Here is a 23715-nt window from a genome sequence, read left to right on the forward strand (position 1 = left end):
CAGTATATTTACTGACATCAAGTCTGAAAAAACATGCAATATTTAGTAGCACATTTTCATAAAAAGAAAACACATGCACCTATACATGTTTAATACTTGGTGTGATATTTTTTAAAACACTAACAGTGACTCTCTCTGGACAATGAAATTATATTAATTTTTTTCTATTTCATTTTTCTAACATGTTAGGCAAAAGTTTTTATGGAATTACTTTGATGTAGAACAGTAACAACATGTGATTGAGTGAACTTCCACTCAGCATCCCTTCCAACATTTTTTCCAGTCTATGCTCCTGTGCAGCAGACTGTAAAGCTTAAAATAAAATAAATTCCCAGAATCCCTTGCCAGAAAATCCATGAAAGACTTACAAAGCCAAAGTAAAACAGAAGTCGTCTCTTGTGACTCAGATACTATTTTTCAGGTGGCATGTTTAGATACAGAGGTTGCTTTTTTTACTATTCCAGTTGTATATTGCGTGTTTGCTGCAGATTTCTTGGTCCTGGAACAGAGGAGAGCACATTCTGACTTCACTGTCTTCAATGGTAGTTACTCTCACTGTGGTTGAAGGAAAATATCCTGTGAAGTCAATTCTGCAGACTTACACTTGAGTCCGCTCTTCCAAACCTTGCAATAGTTTTACACAGAAAGAATAGTAGCTTCAAAACACTCAACATTATTCTTCTTTCCCCATCTAATTCCTAGGTCAGCTTGAGTATTACAAGTTAATAAAGATATAAAAAGGAGAATTGCAATTAATGTGTCATATAATTCTGTATACAGTATAGAGAGGGCATGCATAAAAACAGGGATAGCTACATAGGACGAAACTGCTACATATATTAAAAACATTCTTGGGATCATCTCTGTTGGTGTGAACAAATTTTATTTTTGCTCATCTGTTTTCTCTACTATTTAAAGGGGAAAAAAAAGAAAAAAAAACCTTTACGTCCTCACCATTTCAAATAAACAAAATCCTTCTAAAAGGAAAAAAAATTAAATGGCTTTCAAAAAATGTAGGCAATTAAAACTAACTGAAGGTATTAAACTGAATGCAGCACCATATTTATATATTAACACCTAAAAGAGCAATGTGTGCCCTAATTCCAGACACAAACATCCATCTACTCTAGTGGCACAGTCCAGCTGCTGCTCTCTGCTGGACAAAGGGCAGCTATCTTGGGAACTACGCTTGAGGCGAGGCAGTGCTGCAGCTGCTGGGAAGTTTTCTGTATTTACAACAGCAGAGGCACATCCCTTAGAATTGAGTACAGTAAAACAGAACAACCAGCCTTTCTCTAATCTGTGGTTAAGCGAGATTTTAGAAAAGGCTCCTTCCACAACTGTGTCCACCTAACTAACATGTATCTATTTCTGGTTTATGGTTCAGCTCTCCATTTTCTTTACCCTGACCTCCACTACTTAATTACAAATCAAAAACATATAGGGACCAATGACTTCTTTATTCACAAGCAGAAATAGCCATGAAGTACCCTGTATTCACAATTGTGAGACAGACATGCTATTCTTAAACTGTGACTATTCTTACATTTTAGCAGAATTAGATTTATTTAAAATTACATTTAAAATGTCATTTGATAATAGTTGCTCTTAACTCCATCTCTCACTGACAAGTTTTTAGTTTTAGTCTAGTCTAATTTGAGGTCTTTTATGGTTATTGCTGTTTGTGATTTAAGAAACCTGTGGCTATTCTCATCACAAAGATATTCATTTATGATTTTGCAAAAACAAAAACAAAACCGTTTGTGCTTTTCAGCTATTACATGTAGGTCTATGATTAAGCTCAAATTCACTTCAGGGAGAAGTGTTGAGGTCACACTCTTTTTCTTATATGAAAATACAGATATTCTGTCCCTTCTGCTGAAAAGTTCTTTCTTGCTTTGCCACCTTTGTCAAAAATCAAGCAATCTATTTTAGATTTAGATAGTAGATTTATATTCTACTACTTTATTTGACTAGTGCCTACTACTTTCTACAGTAAATGTTGCATAACTTTATACAAAACTTAAGCCTCAACAAAGTGTGGAAACAATGCTCAATGTTCAGCCATAAATGAGACAACTACATTATACCCCCTTCCCCAGTGCTCAGAAGACACAGTCAGAGCCAGAGGTCAGAGGCAGCTATGAAGCTTCCCCTTCTGGACAGGGCAGCTGTGGTCACCTGCTATGATCACTCAGCCAACATTCCAGTATAGACAGGGGAGTGCAAGAGGCCACACTCCTCTGCTGAGGAATTAGTGGCAGCATGGTTGCTGGGTGAAGGAAGTTAATTTTCTCCTGGAGTGTGACCCTGGTGTGTTCACGTGCCCCTACTAGATGACCCCATACCCTTTGTGGATTATTAAAAGAAAAAGAAAGTTTAAAAAAAAAAAACAAAAAGTTAGGAGGAAGGAGTTAAATTTTCAAAGAATAAAAATATACTTTAAAAAATGAAGTTAAACTCAAATGAGTTAGATCACTGTGAGTCCAAGACAATGCCCAGGAGACTATTTTAAATGCCCAGCTTGGAAACAGTCATTGTTACTACTCTATTGAGAGCAAAGTCTACTTCCTCACAAAACTGAAAGACCACATCATCTGACTGTTTGAAAATATCTTTTCTCAGATTTACTCCAAAACTTAATTCTAAATCATCTAGTAATACCACTATCAGAGACTTTAAAATAATTCTTAGAAATCGGTTTGTAGCTGGGCAGTGGTTACGCACACCTTTAATCCCAGGACTCAGGAAGCAGATGTAGGCGGATCTCTGTGAATCTGAGGCCAATCAGGTCTAGGTCAGAGCTGTGACACAGAGAAACCCTGTCTCGAACCACAAAGATAGATAGATGGATGGATGGATGGATGATAGATAGATAGATGATAGATAGATAGATGATAGATAGATAGATAGATAGATAGATAGATAGATAGATAGATAGATAGATAGATAGATAGACAGACAGATGAAAGACAAATAATTTATAAATAAGGTAATGAATCACATAGTGTTTTTAAAAGAAATGAAAATCACCAAAAGATATTTTTTAAAGTGTTCAACGTCTTTAATCATCAGGGAAATGCAAATTAAAATGACTTTGTGATTCTGTCCCCCTGAATGGGAATGAACGGAGAAAACAAAGAACGACAAACTGAGGACATGGGTAGCGCGGCTGGCCTGGATGTGGACCACTGCTCCTGGGGGCAGACAAGTGCAGCCCCTAAGGAAAGCAGTGTGGAGGCTTCTCAAAGACAAAACAAAACGAAACCAGAACTACCACGTAGCCCAGCTATATACTCATGGGTATCTATTCAAAGGACTCTAGATTCCCAGAGATGTTTATTACTGCTCTATTCATAACAGCAAGGAAATGAGATCAGGTGAATGGATAATGAAAACGTGGTACTATACATAACAATTTTATGCATAATAAATTTATTCATTTGTAAAGAAAAATAAAGAATCTACAGAAGAAACTACTAAGTGGAGTAACTCAGAAAATGCATGACATACAATTTCTCTCTCACCAGATCACAGTCTTTAAACTATTAATTATAAAGGGCCCATAAGACAGATAAAACTGGTTTTGAGGAAGGTTGGGAGGTCAAATACATGCTTTGTGAAAAAAAAATACCAGAATGAGTAAAGAGAAGGAAAAAAAAATTTGTATGAAAATGCCAAAACATAAACTATCAGTTTGTATACTAATTTAAATAAATTGAATCTGAATCAAAGCTGGAATCCAAATCTGGAAAATGTGTACACAACTAATCTAATAAAATAATTTTACATAAAAAATGTTTAAAAGCCATGTATTGATTTTAAAACTGTGCTTGGATGTTCATGAAAATTTCCTTTAAAGTTTAAGTGGGGGGAGGGGAAGAGACTGGAGAGATGGCTCAGAGGTTAAGAGCACTGGGGCTGCTCTTCCAGAGCTCCTGAGTACACCCAGCAACTACTCTCATAACCATCTATAATGAGATCTGCTGCCCTCTTCTGGCATGCAGGTATACATGCAGGCAGAACACTGTATACATAATAAATAAATAAATCTTTTTTAAAAAAGTTTAATTTGGAAGAAAAATAGAAACAACTTTCAAGAGACAAAGACCCAGTGTAGGGCTGGGCAGTGGTGGCACATACCTTTAATCTTACTTTAATCCTACACTTGGGAGACAGAGACAGGAGGATCTCTGTGAGTTTGCAGCCAACCTGGTCTACAAGAACAAGTTCCAGCAACCAGGACGTAATACAGAGAAACCCTGTCTCAAAAAAGCTTTAAAAAAAAAAAAAAAAAAAACCACCAGTGTCAGGTCTTTAAATCCAATGTGAGATAAAATACATGGCTTCTAGAAATTAAATGGGCACAGAAGAATCTTCTACTACCACTGCAATCTTTTAAAAGAATCAGATAACAAACTATCAAACCCTTAATTTTAAAAACTTGAGAGTAACTCTGAACCCTAAGATTTACAAAATGTTCTGACCTCCAGTTTTGTTTTGAAGCAAAATATTCAGACCTTCCTCAAATACAATATATAAACAAATAACCCCAAACAATTTAAGAAAGTTTGCTAAAATAAAATTGGGAAGTTTACTGTCTTCTTTACAGACTGCAATGTAAATCATTAAAAATTGTATTCTTTCCAAATGACTGGCCTTAAAAAAATCAAATTGGTGTGAGATAAAATTCAATTTTAAGATCTGCAAAACACATATCTGAAACAAAAATACTGATTATTTTTGCCACAATTAAAAGCAGAGGACCCAGTTTAAGTAAGATCTGACATTTGTAAATTGGATATATTTAAGCTGACAAATAAAAGTATTAATAAGAACAACTACAGATAAAAAGTATCAGTTGTGTATATTCCAGGTCCATTACTATAGATATATTTGCAGAGTACCAAAAGCTCTCAGATCCAATATCAAATAATAGAATTTGGCCAGCACTCTTTATGCCACTTTTATTTAATATGCACTACATGCACATGATGCAAGTAGGGAAGAAGTTTTTGAATCCATGCATAAAGGACAAGACAGACTGGTACTATGCCAAACGTGCACTGAGTCAATTAGGATGTTGTTCAAATTTCCTTAATATTTAATGGTTTCCATGAAAATAAGTGCAGGTCCAAATATCCTCTTCACTTAGTTTCCTGAGCTTTCTTTGCATTCTGTTTTTCTTTTGCCTAAAAGTTAAAGATATAAAAAAAATTAAAATTAAAGTTTAAAAATTAAACTTCTCAAAGACTATTTTAAATCATATTAAAACAAAATGCATCCAATGGTATTCTCAGGAAACAAGATAAATGTATAGGTCACACTACTAGAGCTGTATGGTGAACTGTAGTCCTAGCTACTGGCAACATAGAAAAGATAGGTATAAACGAATAAATAAACAAACACTGAGATTTCTGAGTGTGTTCTAAGATACTGAGAACATGGCAGTTTATTACTTATCCCTTGCAACAACTTTTGTTGAATTCTAGTTATTTACCCTCAGTAGATATGAACATCTTTGGTTTACAGAATATGAAATGTAATAATTGTAATAATTCTAGAACATCAAACTCAACCAAAACAATTCCAAAGTTACACACTTATCCATTTCTTACTCAAACTAAGTCTAAAAAATTCTTTATACTTTTGTTATATTGGAATAAATGAATTTAATATGGTTTTAGTGAGCTTAATATAACGTCACTAAAAGAATATATCAGTGGTATCAATAAGTTTATTCGACCTAAATGTTTTTCCACATGATGTTATTTGACCTCATAATTGTACGGCTTCAACACAGTAATTCTATTTGTTCTTTAGTAAGTAAAGAAGCCAAAGCTAATAGACATTACCAAAGTTGACCAAAGCCACACAATTAACAAATAGTAAGTTTCAAGAGCGGTCCAAGACACTTGTGTTCTCCAGTAGTGCTTTTCAAGATACATACACCAACTGGGGCCCCTATGTAAATATATAATGGTGATTCAGGAATCAAAATGCCTACTGTTGTACAACCCTAACAAAGTCTCATCTCAGGTGACACCATTCTGCTGGTCTTTGAAAAACAACCAGTAGATTAGAATTCTGTATTATATAATTAAAAGATAGGATAATTAGGACAACTATAACTTTTATTATATATCAGTTAACTATTACGCAGCAGTATGAAAAAATTGAGAGCTACCCATTAGACTTAATGGATGTGGTGGCACAGGCCTATAATCTCATAATCTCAGTTACTTGGGAAGCTGAGGTAAAAAGGCTAGTTCAAGACCAGTTAAATAAAACTAGCTGGGTGTAGCTCAGTGGTAGAGTGCTTACCTACCCTGTGAGAAGCTCTCAGGTTTAACTTCTGCACCAAATAACAAAAAAACAAACAAAAAAAACATAGAAAAAAAAAGACAAACCACACAATACCAAGAGCAAATTATTATAAAAAATGTGTATATATAAAATATAGGTACTATCTAAAGTCTAACTACTGCACAAAAATAGCAAAATTTGTTGCTATATGAACATTTTTAATCAGTAAACATAATTAGAAATTTAATATGTATACCCTATTCTATACAAAATTTCTTTCCTTTTTTCTGGCTTCTTTATGTTTGAGACAGTTTCCCCTCATAGCCTAGAAGGCTCTACAGCTCACAGTCCTCCTGCCTAGGCTTCCTAATGCTGATGCACCATCCTCAGAAAAGCTTCCTGTTCTCAAATAATGAAAATACAACTAAATTTTAGGCATAATGTGAAAAAAAAGTAAAGTATTTACTATTTTGCTTTTGGTCTCTGAATACAGTACAGAATTTTTGCTAAAATTAACAAAAATATTGTGATCATTGCTCTACTTCTTTATTTAAGGGAAAGAAAAAGTTTTAAAGGTTAGCTACTTATTATCAATTGATTCAAACTTCAATACTGTGAAATCATTTTGAATTCCTCTATCAACTACATTCATGATTTTATCTAATAGGCACTAAAGTTTAAAAAGTTAGAATTGACAATGATTTAGAATTATACATATATATGCTGCAATCACACACACACACACACACACACACACACTCACGCAATAATATTTTTTAGTGCTGTAAGTATACCTGAATAAATAGAAGGTTCACAAGTGGAATGTTAATCTAGCTAATTTTATGTTTCAAGGAACAGAACTGGTATATGGTACAACAAGTTTTACAACTACTTTTAGGTTACCTCCTGAGCAGTTTTTATGCAAAGTATGCAATTCTCATATAACAAAACCATAAAATTTTAGTCTATATCTTTATAGTTATATGACCAAGGGAAAATTAAAGTCTGTTTTGCTTGTTTTTCTTAAAATGAAAAGATTTTGGTCCTAACTACTTGTCCACAGGCTGTAAGCAGTGTCTCTGGTTGGCATTTAGCATCAATACTTAGAGTGACGCATCTTTTCTGTCTTGTTCATCCTACTCCCTCTAACACTCTAGGAGCCATTTTTCCTTAAAGGGTGGTTGGGGCAGGTGCGTGAGAATTCCACACATTCCAAATCCACTTCTAGAATCTACAGGTAGTTCTTCTTGAAAGTACTATGATTAACAAACATAATGAAAGCTTCTTATTGCATATAATTTTAAAATCTAATCCTAATCTATTTTTATCTATTCCTCAATTTGCTTTCTTTTTAACATATGCATTCATTTGCAGAATTTCAACATAGTAGTATAATAATTTTTTTCCCTCAAAAAAGAATGATAAAATACATTTGCTCTAAGAATATTATTTAGGAGCTACTCTGTCCAAACTTTTAGCATAATGCTAATACTAATCACTATTCAGCACCCTATAATTATTTCACCCTTTCCCAAACCATTGCATACGTTGGTTGAATAAATTTATCATAACAAAATACCTAGAATGTAAGTGCAGCTAGACAAATGAGATGAACAATTTAAAACAACTCCACCAAATACTGAATCCAAATACCCTCACAACATAGCAGTTAGCAATCTATATATAAAGAATATATACATTTCTTATTAAAATTATAATTTCTAAAAATTTCTGAAAAATTGGCAAACTAGACAATAACTACTTTCCTTAAAAAATATACAAACAGAAGGATCAACAGAGCTGGTGTTACACTAATATATATTCACATACTGCCACCTTGTGTCAAAACAATGTGAACTAAGTAACTATAGTTCTAATGAAGAGATGTTCTCTCTAAATTCCCAAAAAAAATAAATAATAATCTGGGGAGTATACTGTCGTGAAAAAAAATTTTAAATCACACAAAATTTTTACCTAATCTATAAAAAAATACTGTATTTGAAAGCAAACTTTAAAGCAAAATTTACATTGTATAAGTGATAATTTTTCCATAGGTTTCCTATGAGAAATTTTGTTCAAAATGACCCTGAACACTGAATCCACTTGCTTCCACCTCCAAATACTAGAATTACAGGCATGTACCACCACACCTAACTCTATCTAGTATTTTCAAAACAGAAACAGTTCATGGTGTTTCAAACAATACTGTATTTAGATAGCCTCTTAACAAACAAATCTGAGGAGGAGGACCATCAGGTCTTAATAAAAGTTGAAAATTAATTTCCCATCTTAGCGAGGAACATTAACAGAAAAGTCCCACGAGGAAGAGAAGAGTTTCAGTCCTCTACAGTAAGTCTGCATTTAATACTAAACAGTGGGTCGTATGTTTCAAGTAAAAAGGCAAACACAAATATGATTCAAATCTCAGTATTATGTGAAATTTATAATAAGAAATAATCTGGGACAAAAATGTATTTGTTTTGTACACTTTAAAATCAATAAGAAAAATATACCTACCATGTATTCTTGTCTTTAAATTAATGGTCCAAATTTTTATTTGCCTAGTAGTGTCTTCTCAAAGTGTTTCTCAAAATGTGGTACACAGATCAGTTGCATTAGAATCACTTGGGGAACTTATTAAACATTCCTTCCCCTACGTGAGAATATCTGGGGAGGGGGCCAGGTAACACGTAATTTAAAGAGCATCCAGAGATGGTCATTTTTCAGAAAAGCTGATTTACAATATAAACTTACAAACAATTTAACTGTACTTCATTCATCCACAAATATTTTATTAAGTACCTAACAATGAAAAATAAATCAGAATTTTCTACTTATTTATGTTAAATATCCCTCAGTGGGACAGATTCTAGATTCTATTTGCTAGCCAATTAAATCTTTTAATCCCCCCACAATGTCCCTTCCAGTTCTAAACTCTACGGTACCAATGCAAAATTTTATAAAATTAGCTAAGAAAAAAATCCATTATTTCAGTTATTTAACACTGAAAAAAAATTTTAAAAGAAAGGAATGCTTTAATACAGAAAAAGCTGAGCTCTAGACATTAAGAATTATGGAATGCTGAAGTCATGGGGAAATGCTTTGTTTTTGTGTTAAAGTATCAGGCTACACTTCTTTTCCTAGAATGCAAAACACTAGGCAAAAGAGTAAAACTACAAAAGCTCAATGTACTGGGGAAGAATCTAATCTGAGTTTGAATAGTCATTACTGCAGTACGTACCTTTTCTACAAGTGGAATTAACTGCTGGTGTTCTGCTAAGGTCTTTAACAATTCCATAATGAAAGGCAGATAGTTATGCTTCCTTCTAATATTTTCAATCTGAAAATAAAACACATTTTCTGATTATATTATCTTTTTGTATCCAACATAAAATCTTCCATCCTCATAAACAGTAAAAGAAATGAGATTCGATTTCTACTGACAATAAAGACTATACAACAAAACATGTAGCAAACAGGCTTTTTAAAAGTCCATTCTAGAAAATGTGCTACAGTATGGGGGGGGGGCATTCCAAGGATATTTAAAAAACAACCTTAAGGTTTACAAGATAAATTCACAGCCCTGCTACTGTAACTATACAACTGCTAACTAAAGCCCAGTCTAATGACACCAGCTTTAGTTTCTGAATATCAACAAATTTTCTTGGGGATTGTTTTAAAACAGTGAGGGTAGTGGAAAAAGAAAATCTGTGCTTCATTGAAAAGCAAGTAAACAGTCTCCAAGTTACTTGCTTCTAGCCTTTCATGATCACTAAGTTATTATACATTCCATCTAGATGTTCGATTGAGTGCTCCTTTCCCATAGTTATAGCTTCTATCATTCATAAGAAATCTCAACATTCCCTCACATAAATTTGAATTTTTAATTTCTTTTAAACTAGCTGTGATTTTTTACAAGCTCTTATAATTAATTCATAGGTAGGCTGTGGACCTTTTTAGTATTATGTGACATGGATGATAATCTACCATCTCTTACTTTCCTATCCCCTTAAACCTTGGCCCTTTCTTTTCTCTGCCTAAAGTATTCTGAGAACTTGTCCACCTCAAACATGAAAAAATCCTACTTGGATTCAGTTCTGTTCCATTTATTTACTTTAATCTTTAAGAGTCATTTGTTGGCTGTTAAGTACATGACACTGCTGACACAAGTGAGCAAAAACAACGAAATGAAGCCCTTGACTTCAAGCTCCATGTGAAAAGCATACACAGTGCAGCATGCAGTCCCTAAGTCCCTCCTTCATCCACTCTCAGCTTACTAAACACACTGTAAGTGAAGGGGGATGGCAGAAGAACATAAACGTCGTTGATAACTAAACAAAATTAAATAAGGATTCTTAAAAACCTAAGAATTTTAAAGCAAAAAATCAAGAGACAAACATTAAGTGATTTTAAGGTATAGTAATTTGGTTGTACATTTAAAATGGGACATATAATAAGAAACAAAAGAGGCTATAGGAAAAAAATTAATTTTATTAACGGTACTAGCACGTTTGTATGAAAATGGTATGAGATCCATTATTTTGTATGCTAACAAATTAATTTAAAAATTTTTATTATTATTACTATTCATTAGGCAAATGAGTAAAGTTCAGAGAAATCAAAATTTTCATACTAAGAAATACAATTTATGCATTAAGTGGAAAGCCTTTTTAATACTAAAAAAGTATTAGTGTGAATTCATCTTGCATTAAAAAAAATGTACTTCTTAACCTGAAAAAGCAGTCAGGCAAGCACCTAGTGTAGTGGTGCGTATCTGTAATCCCAGCACTTGCAAAGACAGAAGCAAGAATATCACCCACTAGTTCAAGGCTAACATACTATATACACATTGAGTTAGAGGCCAGAAATGGCTACACAGCCAGGGCTACATTTGAGATGGTCTCAAAAAACATAAATTATTAACTTGCAAAACTGACTGCAAGTATTGATCAAGAAAAACCTGAAGAACCTGAAACGTCACATTACACAGTACAGAAATTCTCAAAGCCTATACATAAGAGGTCCTAGTTATCCCCCATGATCGTAGGTAAGATGGCCTGGACTTCAGGAAGAACAGTAGGCACAGTGAACTGAGACATCTTACAGAGTAAAAATCTTTTCATAATAGCATTTAAAAAGTGAAACTGTCAAATGCCAGGTAATCAATACCTTATTCTGAAAACTCACAATGATGGGAAGGAAAGCAATCACTTCAACGTACCTTCATCTCAAAATTTTCTAAAATGTTAAAAGTAGCCCATTCTGAAAAACATACCTTATATCTCTTTAACTTTTGTACTTCTTCTTCAATGAGCATCTGGTTTCTGGCAACTTCTGACTGAATAGCACTTAACACAGTACTACCTTGATCTGTATCCATGGGTTCCTCCTTAGTGAGAAGAAAAAGAAACAGCACCCTAATGACTGTGGCTTAAGTCCTGACTACATTTAAATAATTAAGATACTATAATTATTTCAAATTTCAATTTAATTTTGTCAAGAATATCAGCCGAAAAATAAAAAATTGAAAGGATGAAAGTTCTAAATACACCTTCCATATTTCTATGTTCTATAATAATACATGACATGTTTTCTGCTACCAATATTGTAACATACTATAGTGCTACAATCCATTAACCTACAAAATATATCTGCTTAAACTCTCCTAAGATGTGATCAAAGGACTTTTAAAAGACTTTCTCTATCTTTAGTTCTCTTTTCCAATCATATTTACAGCAGTAAAAAGGTAATCATTAAGATTAGTAAATATTACATGTACATTCATATATACCTAGTTAACTCCTACAGATGTATACTCTAATTATATAATGAAATAAGAGAAAATAGCCAAAATAACTCAATACTAACATTTAGCTCCTGTTAGTCTTTAAGCGTTAGGTAAATTTAATTCTAGTGATAATATTTTATGGTAAAGACTATATCTTCATGCTACATTAAGAAACAGAAAAATACCAATTGAAAAAGCTAGTAACTAAAACTAAGTAGCACAAATTTCAAATATTTTCCTTTAATCTCCTATCTAAATGATTGAATCTATTTTGAAAAAGAAAATCAAAGTAATTTTCCCCTGAGAGAATACAATACCTATTCTGAAATTTTATACTTAAAGGCCACAGGGAAAGAAGGCTTAGTGGGCAAGAGTACTTTCTGTTCAAGCATGTTCACCTGAGTTCACACATCAGCAGCCCCAAAACACCAGGAAACTGCCACACACATGCCTATAACACTGACGCTGGAGGGTCAAAGAAGAAAATTCTTTAGAACTTGTTTACCACTAGCCTAGCTCCAAGTTTAGTGACAGACTTGGTCTCAAAAAAATAATGCACAGTAACCTAACAGGATACTAGATATCGTCCTCCAGCTTCTACACGTATCTCCCCAGCAATCCTCCCAGATATACACAACCAAGGATATAAATTAAATCGAATTTCATCTTCACTATATGCAAAAAAATTATAACAAAATAAAAATTATAAAATCATTAGTATTAAAATACTTCATTGTGATTATGTATGTGTGTGTGTGCATGTGTGCATATATTTATATATATATATATAGCTGACCACAAACCTCTGCAAGTTGTCTTTGTAACTCGGCTATCTTCTGTTCATATATCATTTTTCTGTCAGATACAATGGCCATTAAATTAAATCGAATTTCACCTTCACTATACCTACAAAAAAAAGTTTATAATACATAAAAATTATAAAATCATTAGTATTACTATTCTGATTAACTATCACTAAACTAAAAATAAAAATTGGCATTTTATGAAGGTTTTGTATAAGAAAGTATAATGCAGCAAAAGACCATTTAATTTTCATTAATTACAAGTATTTTTAAATGTTCTACACTATTATGAATTTAAATTAAAACATTTAAAATATCATGTTTTAATCATTCCTCTTTGTTATAAGAGATACGACATTTATTACTTAAGATCTCAGAGAAAAGAATTACACCAAGACTATTCATTTGCTAGACTCTACTGATGATACTACACTGTTTCTTCCAAGTCATGATGTAGTTTATACTGTTAGTTAATATTTTAAGCTTTTATTTATAAATATGAAATATGTGTCATCATTTTAATAAAATATCCTGTTGTAAAATTATTACACTGATAAAAAGCTTGTGACAGTAAAAATTGTCATAAAAGTATTATATTAGAAATTAACTATAACATATAAAGGGCACTTACTCAAGATAACAGAACACTATAAAAATATAAGTCCACACTTGCATTAGTCTATAATTAATTTCACTCATCAGAAAGAACAAAAACCAATATAACTAATGATTTGAAGTATATGAAAATGTTTTAAAATTTCTAGATTTTGTTAAAATTGAAAGAGTTCCATTATTCCTAATTTTCCTATCAAATACAACTGAAATTTGTGGAAATAATATATTAAAAGGAGAAAGAAAAATGAAAAATCACAGGCGGAGGGAAGGCAGACAAGTTAAGGAACACTGGCTCCAGAGTGACAAGGCAGGGTAATTCTCTGAGTTTTCTTTTTGCCTTACATATCCCAGATTTGAAGCAAAAACAAAAACAAACTAACAGCTCCCTTCCCCACCTACATGACAAGCACTGACAAAAAAGACCTAGTAAAAACCTGCTCTCCAATCAAACAAGAAAAGCTGAAGGCTGGAAAGACACAAACTTTTAGACAACAGTCCCCATACTATACCCCAAAACAACAGTAAAAAGCCAAGATTTCCAACCTCACTAAGTGATAATGAGATGCCTGGTGCCTGAGTTAGTGAGCAGAAACAGGTGAGAGTAAAGCTGTGATTTCCAATGTTTGCCAAGTGGTAATAAAAACACCCATCTGCAGTATCAGAAGCTTGATGGGAAATCAGAACTGCCACTGCCATCTAATAGCAAAGAAGTCCCTCCCACTTTAGCATTAGAACAGGCATGCAGAGAGCACTAACAAAGAAGCCATACCTCCCCTAGCCAAAGAGGGTCACCAGAAGTCTTGGTAGTCAGAACTCCCACTACTGCCCAGCAGTTAAGAGGAAACCTCTTTCTTCCTCAGGTGTCAACAGAGGCCAGGTGGGAAATGTGAATTTCTGCTCCTATCTGACATTAATGAGGCTGCAATCCCAATTTTCCCTGCCAGCGCAGTGTTGAGTAAAAAGAAATTGAAATAAGATCCAGAATCTAGTTATAATAATCAAAATGTTCAGGTGCTAGTAGATCTATTCACTGTAGTTGAAAACCATGAAACAAACCGTCAAGCTGAGTAAAAAAAGCCACTTCATAGTGAGGTGCCAGCCATCAGTACCTTCTGTCAGAACTATCGGAGTCCTTGTGATAGCGTTCAGTTAGCAATCACAGAAAAACAATGAACACATTTTTAGAGTCAAATAGGAATTTTACTACTGACTTATATAATAACCAAGACAGAAACCTCAATCGTCAATAGATGGGCTCAACAGCAGAATGGAAGGCAAGATGAAAAGAATCAGTAAATGGAGACAGAAAACATTCCAACATAAATACAGCCCTGGGCTGGCTGTGGTGATGCATACTTGTAATTCCAGCAGATGCAGAGAGACCTATGAGTTTGAGGTGGTCCACATAATGAGTTCCAGGGCAGCCAGGGTTACATACAAAGACCTTATCTAAAGAAAGGAAAGAATGGGGCAGGGTTTGCAAACATGCAAGCAGTTAAAGACAACAAAAGCCTGGGGAATCCATGGGACCAAATGAGAGATCCAATATTTGAGCACTTGACAGCCAGGAAAAAGAAAACAGAGTGAATTTTTAAACTTTCCAAGAGATGACAGCTGAAAGCTCCCAAGTTTAGCAAACTACAAACACACAGAGGTTTCTTCTAACCTCTGAAGAAACCTGAAGATAAAGAGAAAAATTCTGAGAGAAGCATAAGGAAAAAATATCAGGAACCACAGTAGCCAGAGTCCAGGAGTTTAACATTCTCCAAACACTCAAAAGACCATCGATTAAGCATTCTATTTTGTTGTTTTTGTTGCTGTTTTGGCTTTTCGAGACAGTTTCTTTGTATACCCCTGGCTGTCCTGGAACTCACTCTGTAGACCAGGCTGGCCTCGAACTCAGAGATCTGTCTGCCTCTGTCTTCTGAGTGCTGAGATTAAGAGGAGTGTGCCACCACCACCTGGCTCAATTAAGCATTCTGTAAGACTTTCCTTCCAAAATGAAACAGAAAAAACTAAGCTATCTCTAAGAAAACTATGGAAGAAGAAAATGGAATATGCTGACAGGGAAGCGACCCAAAAAGAAAAGCCAAAGGAAGCTTTTTTAACACAACAAAGATGGCAATAGAAGGAATCTTGGATCATCAACAAAACAGAACAGGAAAAGTAAAAACACAACCTCATATGGCACATGTATCTTCTCTAAATTTTCTATGTTCTTTCATGATGAAAGCAAAAAATTCTACAGCTGAAGTTCTCTTAAAGTATGCATATACAGGAACTATGCATAGCAACGATATTGACATGCTTTGGACAGTCAAAGTATGAGAAGGAAAGACTTTCACATTACAGTCATAACTGGTAAAATACTGACACAAGCAGACTGATGAGAAACCACTAAAAATTCAGAGAATATAAAAAAAAATCCTATAGATAAAAAGAAACAGAATTCTAAAAAATGTCCAAGAAACTGGCAGGAAACAGAAAACAGAAAAGCAAAAAGAATTAACAGAAAATCTAATGGACAGAATTAAACCACACTAATTACATTAAATGCACAATATATTTTATATGCAAATTTATGTAAATTATATTTGATAAAAATTAACTCAATATTAAAAAACTGATAGGTTAGATTGGAAAACATCACATGAATATATACTGCCTACAAAAAATTCATTTCAAATATGTCATTAGGCAAACTGAAAATTAAAGGATTGAGAAAAATCTGCATTTTTTATAATCAAAATAAAGCAAAAATGGCTAGGCTATTAGACAAATCATGAAAAAGAAAATTACAAAAATTACTTTATATACAATGCTATATGTTGATTTAAAAAAATAAAACACTGATCATAATATGCAGACATAAATAACTAAACTAGAAAACATATAAAGCAAAATTGGTAAAAATGAAAGGAGAAATTCAAAGCTGTTCCCTTTTGCAGATCGTGTTTGTTTAGGAAGAAAAATGTCATAGAATAGGTGTGTTCATTTAAGTTAAAGAATACAAAACAAAGAAGAAAAAAGTTATTTTTCTTTCTGTTAAGTAGCAAAACCACCCAGAAACCAAAAATTAAAGTGTAGCAGCATTTATAATACCACTCAAAAATATGCTTAGCTAATTAAAAAAATAAATACAGGAATTATACGCTGAATATACAAAATGCTGGTGAAAGAAATCAAGATCTAAATAAACAAATGTATCATAATCAGGAATTGAAAAGCTCAACACAGTAGATATATCAATTCTCAAATTGTTTAAAAAAACAACTTTTCTTTAAATTCATATCTCCCAAAAACTTTTGTTAACTGTGACAGGAAATATGCTAAAAAGTGTTGAGAAACAAAGCAACTGCATTGGCTAAAGTAAACTGTGAAGAACGAAATGGAAGTCTGAGGCACTGGTCACCAGGAATCAAGGCTCACAGCTATCCGGATCAGGTACATCATACAGCACTAAAGGAGGCTAAACAGATCAAGGAAAAAAAAACTGTGACAAAGAAATAGAATCACACATATATGCCCAGATCACATAAAGATTTTTAACAGTTATTGAAGGAATTCAGTGAAGAATAGGTAGCCTTTCAACAACTTGTGATGGAGAAACTGAAAATGCACAAGCTAAAGAAACAGACCTTAAAAGCTGAACACCACGCCATACACAAAATCATCTCAAAATAGTTCAGAGTTAAATTAAAAATAAAGTATAAACCTCCTAAGGAAAACAAATGAAATGGAATCTAGTGCCTTGCAAAGAACCCTTAAATTTGACAACCAAAACACAATTCATAGTGGGAAATATTGATAAACTGAACTTGATCAGAATAAGACTTTTTTCAAAGAGTAGGCAAAAAAAAAAAAATTCAACTTCTATACTACAGATTACTACCCATCAACAAAACTGAACAGCTGCTACAGATGTACCTCAGTGGTTGAGTGCCAGCTTAGTGTGCACAAGGTACTGAATTAGATCCCTAGCACCTCACAACAATAAAAACCTCTAAAGTATTATGTTGAATAAAGAGATGTAACGTTAAAAGATGACAAAATGTTTGATTCTAGTTTCATAATGTGAAAACATCAAACTAGGAATTAAGGTGTAAACAGAAGAAGAGTGGGTATCAGGGGAGGGAGTGAACCGTGGGGATAAAGGAACATGAAGGACCATAGAGTGAGACTGAATTTTGCTGCTGTGCCTTGTCTCTACCAGTATCAGTATCTCGGCTGTGATACTATAGCGTAGGTGTCTTCGATGATTAGGTAAAAAGTACCCATAATCTCTTACTTAGAACTGAACATGGATAATTATTTCAAAGGTGCTTTATTTTGAAAGTTCAAAACCAAAACAACACTCCAAATCTATCTGTACAAATATTAGCTGTAGAAAACAGCGTATTTAAGGCTGCTGCTGTAGTTCAGTGGTAGATAGCTTGCCTAGCATACCTGAGTCCCTAGGTTTGATGCCCTGAACTGCCAAAACAAAACAAACAAAAAACAAAAACTAAATCCTCAGTTAATAGAGATCAATGTTTACTTGCCATATCACTAAAAAAAAAAAAAAAAAAAAATTCTAAATACATCTCCAAAAGCATTAATTTAAACAAGAGGAGGTTAGATGTTTAACATTTAACATAAAAGAATTAAAACTTTAAGTTAAAAATTTAATTAAAATTAAAAAAACCTTAAAAACCAGATTTATACATCAATGACATTAGTGGAGCATTACTTTTGTATCCTTTTCTCTATGACTGGCCTCACTGCACTAATCCAGTCATCTTGATTGCATGCACCTAGAAAGAAATGTCAAACAGTTAAAACAAAAAATAGAAAAGACAGCATTAACATTTCTCTAAGTTTTAATCAACAATACTCAAGTAAACACAGGACTTAAGTCATGTGTTTTAATGTCTCGGTATGTAGTCTGCTACGTCTAAAAACAAGCAGTTCTTCTGATGGAGCCTTCCCAGAGCTTGAACTGCAGGTCTGAGCCACCACACAACTTGTCAATTTGTTTTTAGTTATGGTAAGCTTCAATTCTTACTTTCTGATAACAGAAAGAATACTGTCATTTAACATCGTGCCATGCTAGCAATAGACATGAAATAAAATACTTGAGGAAGTAAATAATAAATTAGGAAGATAACCCACCTAAATGTAAAACCCCAAAACAACTCATCTAAATGTACACTCAGTGGTAGAGTGTTTGCCTAACACATGGGTATGTTTATTTAAAATCTTTCTCTTTTTCTCTCCCTCCCTCTCTTCCTCCCCTACACATAAATTCTTTAATCAAATTTTTTTTAGGTTATCATGTTTTATAGATGACAAAACTGAAGGCTTAGAAAAAAAATCTATAAGTTAGTGGCAAAATAAGGACTCAATCCTTAATAGAACTGGGGATGGGGGAACAGGGAACTAAACTAAATGTTGGGAAAAAGATGGTGGAGTCAGTAAGACGCCATGTAGCCAAGAGGGAAAGACATTAGGGTTAGGGTTAGTAAGCTGCCAGGTGGAACCTTGCTGGTAGGCCATGACCCTTGTGGTAAAATATAAAATAATAAAAATGGGTTAATTTAATATGTAAGAGCTTGCCAGAAATATGCTATAGTGACTGGTCAGGCAGTGATTTAATTAATATAGTTTCTGTGTGGCTATTTCGGGAGGCTGGATGGCGGGAAAACAAACAAGCAGCCTCTTACAACACAGATTCAAATAAAGCAAAGGTTTGCTCGATTGTAATCTAATACAACAAATGAAGAAAGTTAATGAAGTCACAAAAAGAATTATAATTCTTTTGGGAAGAGCTGGAGTGTAGTTGAGTTTTAGAGTCCTTGCGTAGTATCTATTGTAGGGCTTCGTGAGCATGTGTGCGCTCTCTGTGTGTCTGTCTCTCAGTCACACACACGCTTGAAGCATTTTCTTAGGCTATCATAAAAGTACGGCTTTGTCAAAAACAAAAAAAAGAAAAAAAAAGAAAAAAAAAGCCGGGCGGTGGTGGCGCACGCCTTTAATCCCAGCACTCGGGAGGCAGAGGCAGGCGGATCTCTGTGAGTTCGAGGCCAGCCTGGTCTACAAGAGCTAGTTCCAGGACAGGCTCTAAAGTACAGCTTTGCCACTTCAGCACTTTCACACACACTCCTCACTGCGCTCTGCTTCCATTTGCCGCTTTCCCAAAACGCCCTACGCGATGCCTCCTAGCCACTTTGGGTTAATTCTCTTCTTTCCCTTATTTCTGCTTGTTTGTCACATGTACTGTAAACATGTACTCCATGACCATTTCCCTTAAGATCTTTTCCTCCCCTCTCATGTTCTCCATTGCAAAACTGAGCATGATGTAATCTCCTGCTGTAATCCCAGTAGGGTAGAGAGAGAGAGAGAGAGAGAGAGAGAGAGAGAGAGAGAGAGAGAGAGAGAGAGAGAGAGAGAGAGAGAGAGAAGAGGATCACAAATTCAACGCCAGTTTACTTAGAAAGCAATGTCTCAAAATAAAGAAATTTACTTATGTGAGCTACATGTTGAAAAAGCACATTCCCTTAGGAAAAACTCACAGGCCCCAAATGAAGCATCAGTAAGTCCTTGCTATGTGTCCTATCATTCAGTTTCATCAAGTGCTCAAGACCATCATATATACTACCTCAAAGTAGTTTTCACCCTCAAAATTTAAGTAGAACTGAAGCCAACATAAAGGAAAATATAAAATCTTTTTTCCCTTCTCCAATGTGAAATACCAGAACAGAAAGCAAATTACCTAAATCAATTGGTCCTTCTCTTAATCCATCTAATTCATACAGTCTTCCATTAACTGGAACATAACTGACAAAGTGAAAAGCATCTTCTTCTTTGGCTGACATCTTTGTATCAAATTCAAACATTTGCTGTCTACATGGAAGAAAAAGGAGTAAGAACAATACAAAAGAAAAGAGAGAGAGAGAAAGGGACAAAAATAGATAACAGAGACAAACACAGATCCTTTACCTGGCAAAACTGTTGTGCACTTGTCGAATCACATCTGAGTTGCTCAATGCCAACCCTTTCATCTAAAATAATATTGAAAATTAGCTTTTTAGAACAAGAACAATCACAAATAGGTCATTTTAAGATTAAGAAGACTACTCACAGCTGCATCAAAACTTTGGGAGAATTCTTTAAATTCTGATAATGTCTCTCCTAAGTGGACATCTTGATGGGTACAGTTCAGTAACACACTTACAATAGCCTGAGTGGCACAAGCATTATTAATTACCTACACAATAGAAAAAGGAAGAATACTATTAGTTTGTTTTAAATTTTTTAACCGACAAAACACCCGCCAAACAGTAGTATTCAAATAGCATTAACAGCCATGGTGCACACCCTTAATCCCAGAGGCAGGCAGATCTCTATGATCTATGATCAAGGCCAACCTGGTCTACAAGAGCTAGTTCCAGGACAGGCACCAAAGCCATACAGAGAAACCCTGACTCAAAAAACAAACAAACAAAATGAATACCCAACAAAAGTGTATACTCTTCACATACTTTCATTCAGTCCCGTCACAGTGTTATCATATTTTATGTTCAACAGACTACATGGACCTTATATAAACATGCATCAACAAAAACAGTTAGTAGTACCTCCTATGCACCAGATAGTTTTCTGTGTATTTTACATATACCAACTATTTTAATATTCCCAACAAACTATTAAAATACTATTTTTATGTTATGTTTATGGAAACTGAGGCATAAAAAAGTTAAGTGGTTTCCCAAAGACATATAGCTAACTGAGAGATTCTGGCTCTAGAATTTGTGTAGTAGACATCACGCCAAGTTAAATATATATATTTTTTGTTGGGGAAGCATATGCTTCCCCAACAAAATCATTATGTATTTATAAAATATTATCCTCTACACTGCTCACATGAACTACATTCAATGTAAACATCAACAAAATGAGATGCAAAGAAAGTGGCTAGAGAGATGGCTTCAGCAGCTTGCTGCTTTTACAGAGGACCTGGATTTGGTTCACATCAGACTGCTCACAACTGTAGGTAACACCAGCTCCAAAAAATACAATGTCTCTAGTCTCTAGGAGCACCCGTGCACATAAACCCACATGCAGACACAAGAACATATAAATAATTAAAAGCAAAAACAGTGAATCAGACTGGCATTCAGAAAGCAGAGTTCAAGGCAGACTTACTCTACATAGCAAATTTAATGCCAGCCAGGGCTCCCCAGTGAGCCCTGTCTCAAAAAACACACAAAACTACACACACACAAACACACACACACACACACACACACACACACCAATGAATGAGGTAATCAGGTAAATTCTGGCTTCTGATGAGAAAAATAATACTTTTTTTCAAAGATGTATGGGAAGATAATCAGTCGGCAGAAAACAATAGAGGGTACCATACATCCTGCTTTAGTCTCTATATGTATGTAAGAATACATGCCGAAAGATACATATGCATGCAACATATACATAACACAACACATACAAGAAGGATATAATATTATATTTTAAGTATAAAAAGTAAATTCAGAAGGCTGAGGAAGTAGGATCCCTTAAGCTTCAGTGTTCAACATAGTAAGACCCTATCTCAAAAATACAAACTCAAACTAAGTACTGAGATAAGCATGTTGCTCACGAAGAAACATGGGGAATGAGGAGCCACAAAAAGATATGAACAACAGAAAACCAAACCAATACTGAAGAAATAATCTTAACTGATGCATCAGAGGTCCTTTCTAAATAAATTTTTATATTTTTATAAAGCTTTATAAATTTGACTGAGTAAAGCAAATAGAATGAAATTCTCGCTAAGATATAGAAAGTTTATGTAAAGGAACAAATTAGGGATCAAAGATTTAAGAACTAGAAAGCATTTCTGTTTGTACTGGTATGGTTATCGTCATGGGGTCATTTGTTAAGTTACAAATCAATGTTCTTAAAGATTTTCTATACAGAAACTACATAATAAAAAGTGTTCAAGAAAAACTGAACTGAAATTAAGGAGAACTGAAAATACAAACAAGATCAACTAGGTTGCTATCCTAACCCTAACAAAAATGTGAAATACTGACCAGAAGATACATCCGGGAGGTGAGTGAGTTCCTGACCCCTCGGCAGCAGCCAGGGAGAAGGAGCACAGCCTCTCCTCAACACCCTACACTTCCTGGTCTTCTGGCTGGGGCTACTCTCCCTGGCTACTGCCTCTCTCTTCCTATCCCACCCACCTTGCATCCAGAAAAACCCTCCCTTCTTCCTCCCCTCTTCGGGTTCATAACATCTCCAGCTCAGCCTGATCAGGGCGCTGTGACCGGGTAGGGAGTTTGTTTCAATAGCCTCACTGCAGCAAGGCAGGCCCTTTGTCTGGGAGCTCCTTGGCAAGCAAGGACACCTGATCCTGTAAAAGAAGATCCACAGGGGAGCATTCAGAAGAAGAGATGGGCAGGCGCCAATGCAAGAATTCCTCCAACAATCTGAAAAACAACATGAAATCACCAGAACCCAGCAATCTTACAACAGGAGGATTTGAACACCTCAATCAAGAAGAAGTAGAAAACATTGACTTTTTGAAAGTGATAGAGGCCCTTAAACAGGAGGTGAAAAACTCCCTTAAAGAAATGGATGAGAAGAATAACAAAAAGTTTGAAGAATTGAGTAAATCCGTAAATGATATCTTAGGAAACCAAGGAAAAACAATCAAACAGATAATGGAAACAGTGCAAGACTAGAAAACTGAAATGGAGGCAAGGAAGAAAACACAACCCGAGGGCCAGCTGGATATGGAAAATCTATGTAAACGAACAGAGACTACAGAAACAAGCATAACAAACAGAATACAAGAGATAGAAGAAAGAATCTCAAATTCTGAAGATACCATAGAGAAAATAAACGCACTGATCAAAGAAATCAGCAAATCAAACAAATTCTCATCACAAAACATTCAGAAAATCTGGGACACAATAAAAAGACCAAATCTAAGAATAATAGGGGTAGAAGAAGAAGAATGACAGCTCAATGGTCCAGAAAATATATTTAATAAAATTATAGAAGAAAACTTTCTCAATCTAAAGAAAGATATTCCTATGAAGGTTCAAGAAGCATACAGAACACCGCATAGACAAAAAAAAAATCCCCTCGCCATATAATAATCAAAACACAAAACATACAGAATAAAGAAAGATTAAGAGCTGCAAAGGAAAA

General features: G+C 34.4%; 1 protein-coding gene across 4 annotated transcripts in view; it reads right to left on the reverse strand.

Moving 5' to 3' along the window:
- Positions 1-4952: 4952 nt before the first annotated feature.
- Positions 4953-23715, reverse strand: part of Uchl5 (ubiquitin C-terminal hydrolase L5) — a 48448-nt gene continuing 29685 nt past the window's right edge. The window contains exons 4-12 of one of the 4 annotated variants that reach the window (XR_005287721.2): positions 20633-20758; positions 20491-20552; positions 20264-20394; positions 18242-18305; positions 12898-13000; positions 11582-11695; positions 9548-9646; positions 8824-8973; positions 4953-5192 (exon numbers count right to left, since the gene is read on the reverse strand). Coding sequence is in view for 3 of the 4 variants with exons in the window: in XM_038349743.2 (XP_038205671.1) it covers positions 5148-5192; positions 9548-9646; positions 11582-11695; positions 12898-13000; positions 18242-18305; positions 20264-20394; positions 20491-20552; positions 20633-20758 (744 nt within the window). In the remaining variant the exon portion in view is untranslated. The remainder of the gene's footprint in view (positions 5193-8823; positions 8974-9547; positions 9647-11581; positions 11696-12897; positions 13001-18241; positions 18306-20263; positions 20395-20490; positions 20553-20632; positions 20759-23715) is intronic. The other 3 variants (XM_038349744.2, XM_038349743.2, XM_038349745.2) reach the window with 3 other exon arrangements.

Source organism: Arvicola amphibius, chromosome 12 (genome assembly GCF_903992535.2).
Source record: "Arvicola amphibius chromosome 12, mArvAmp1.2, whole genome shotgun sequence".
NCBI classification, from domain to species: Eukaryota; Metazoa; Chordata; class Mammalia; order Rodentia; family Cricetidae; genus Arvicola; species Arvicola amphibius.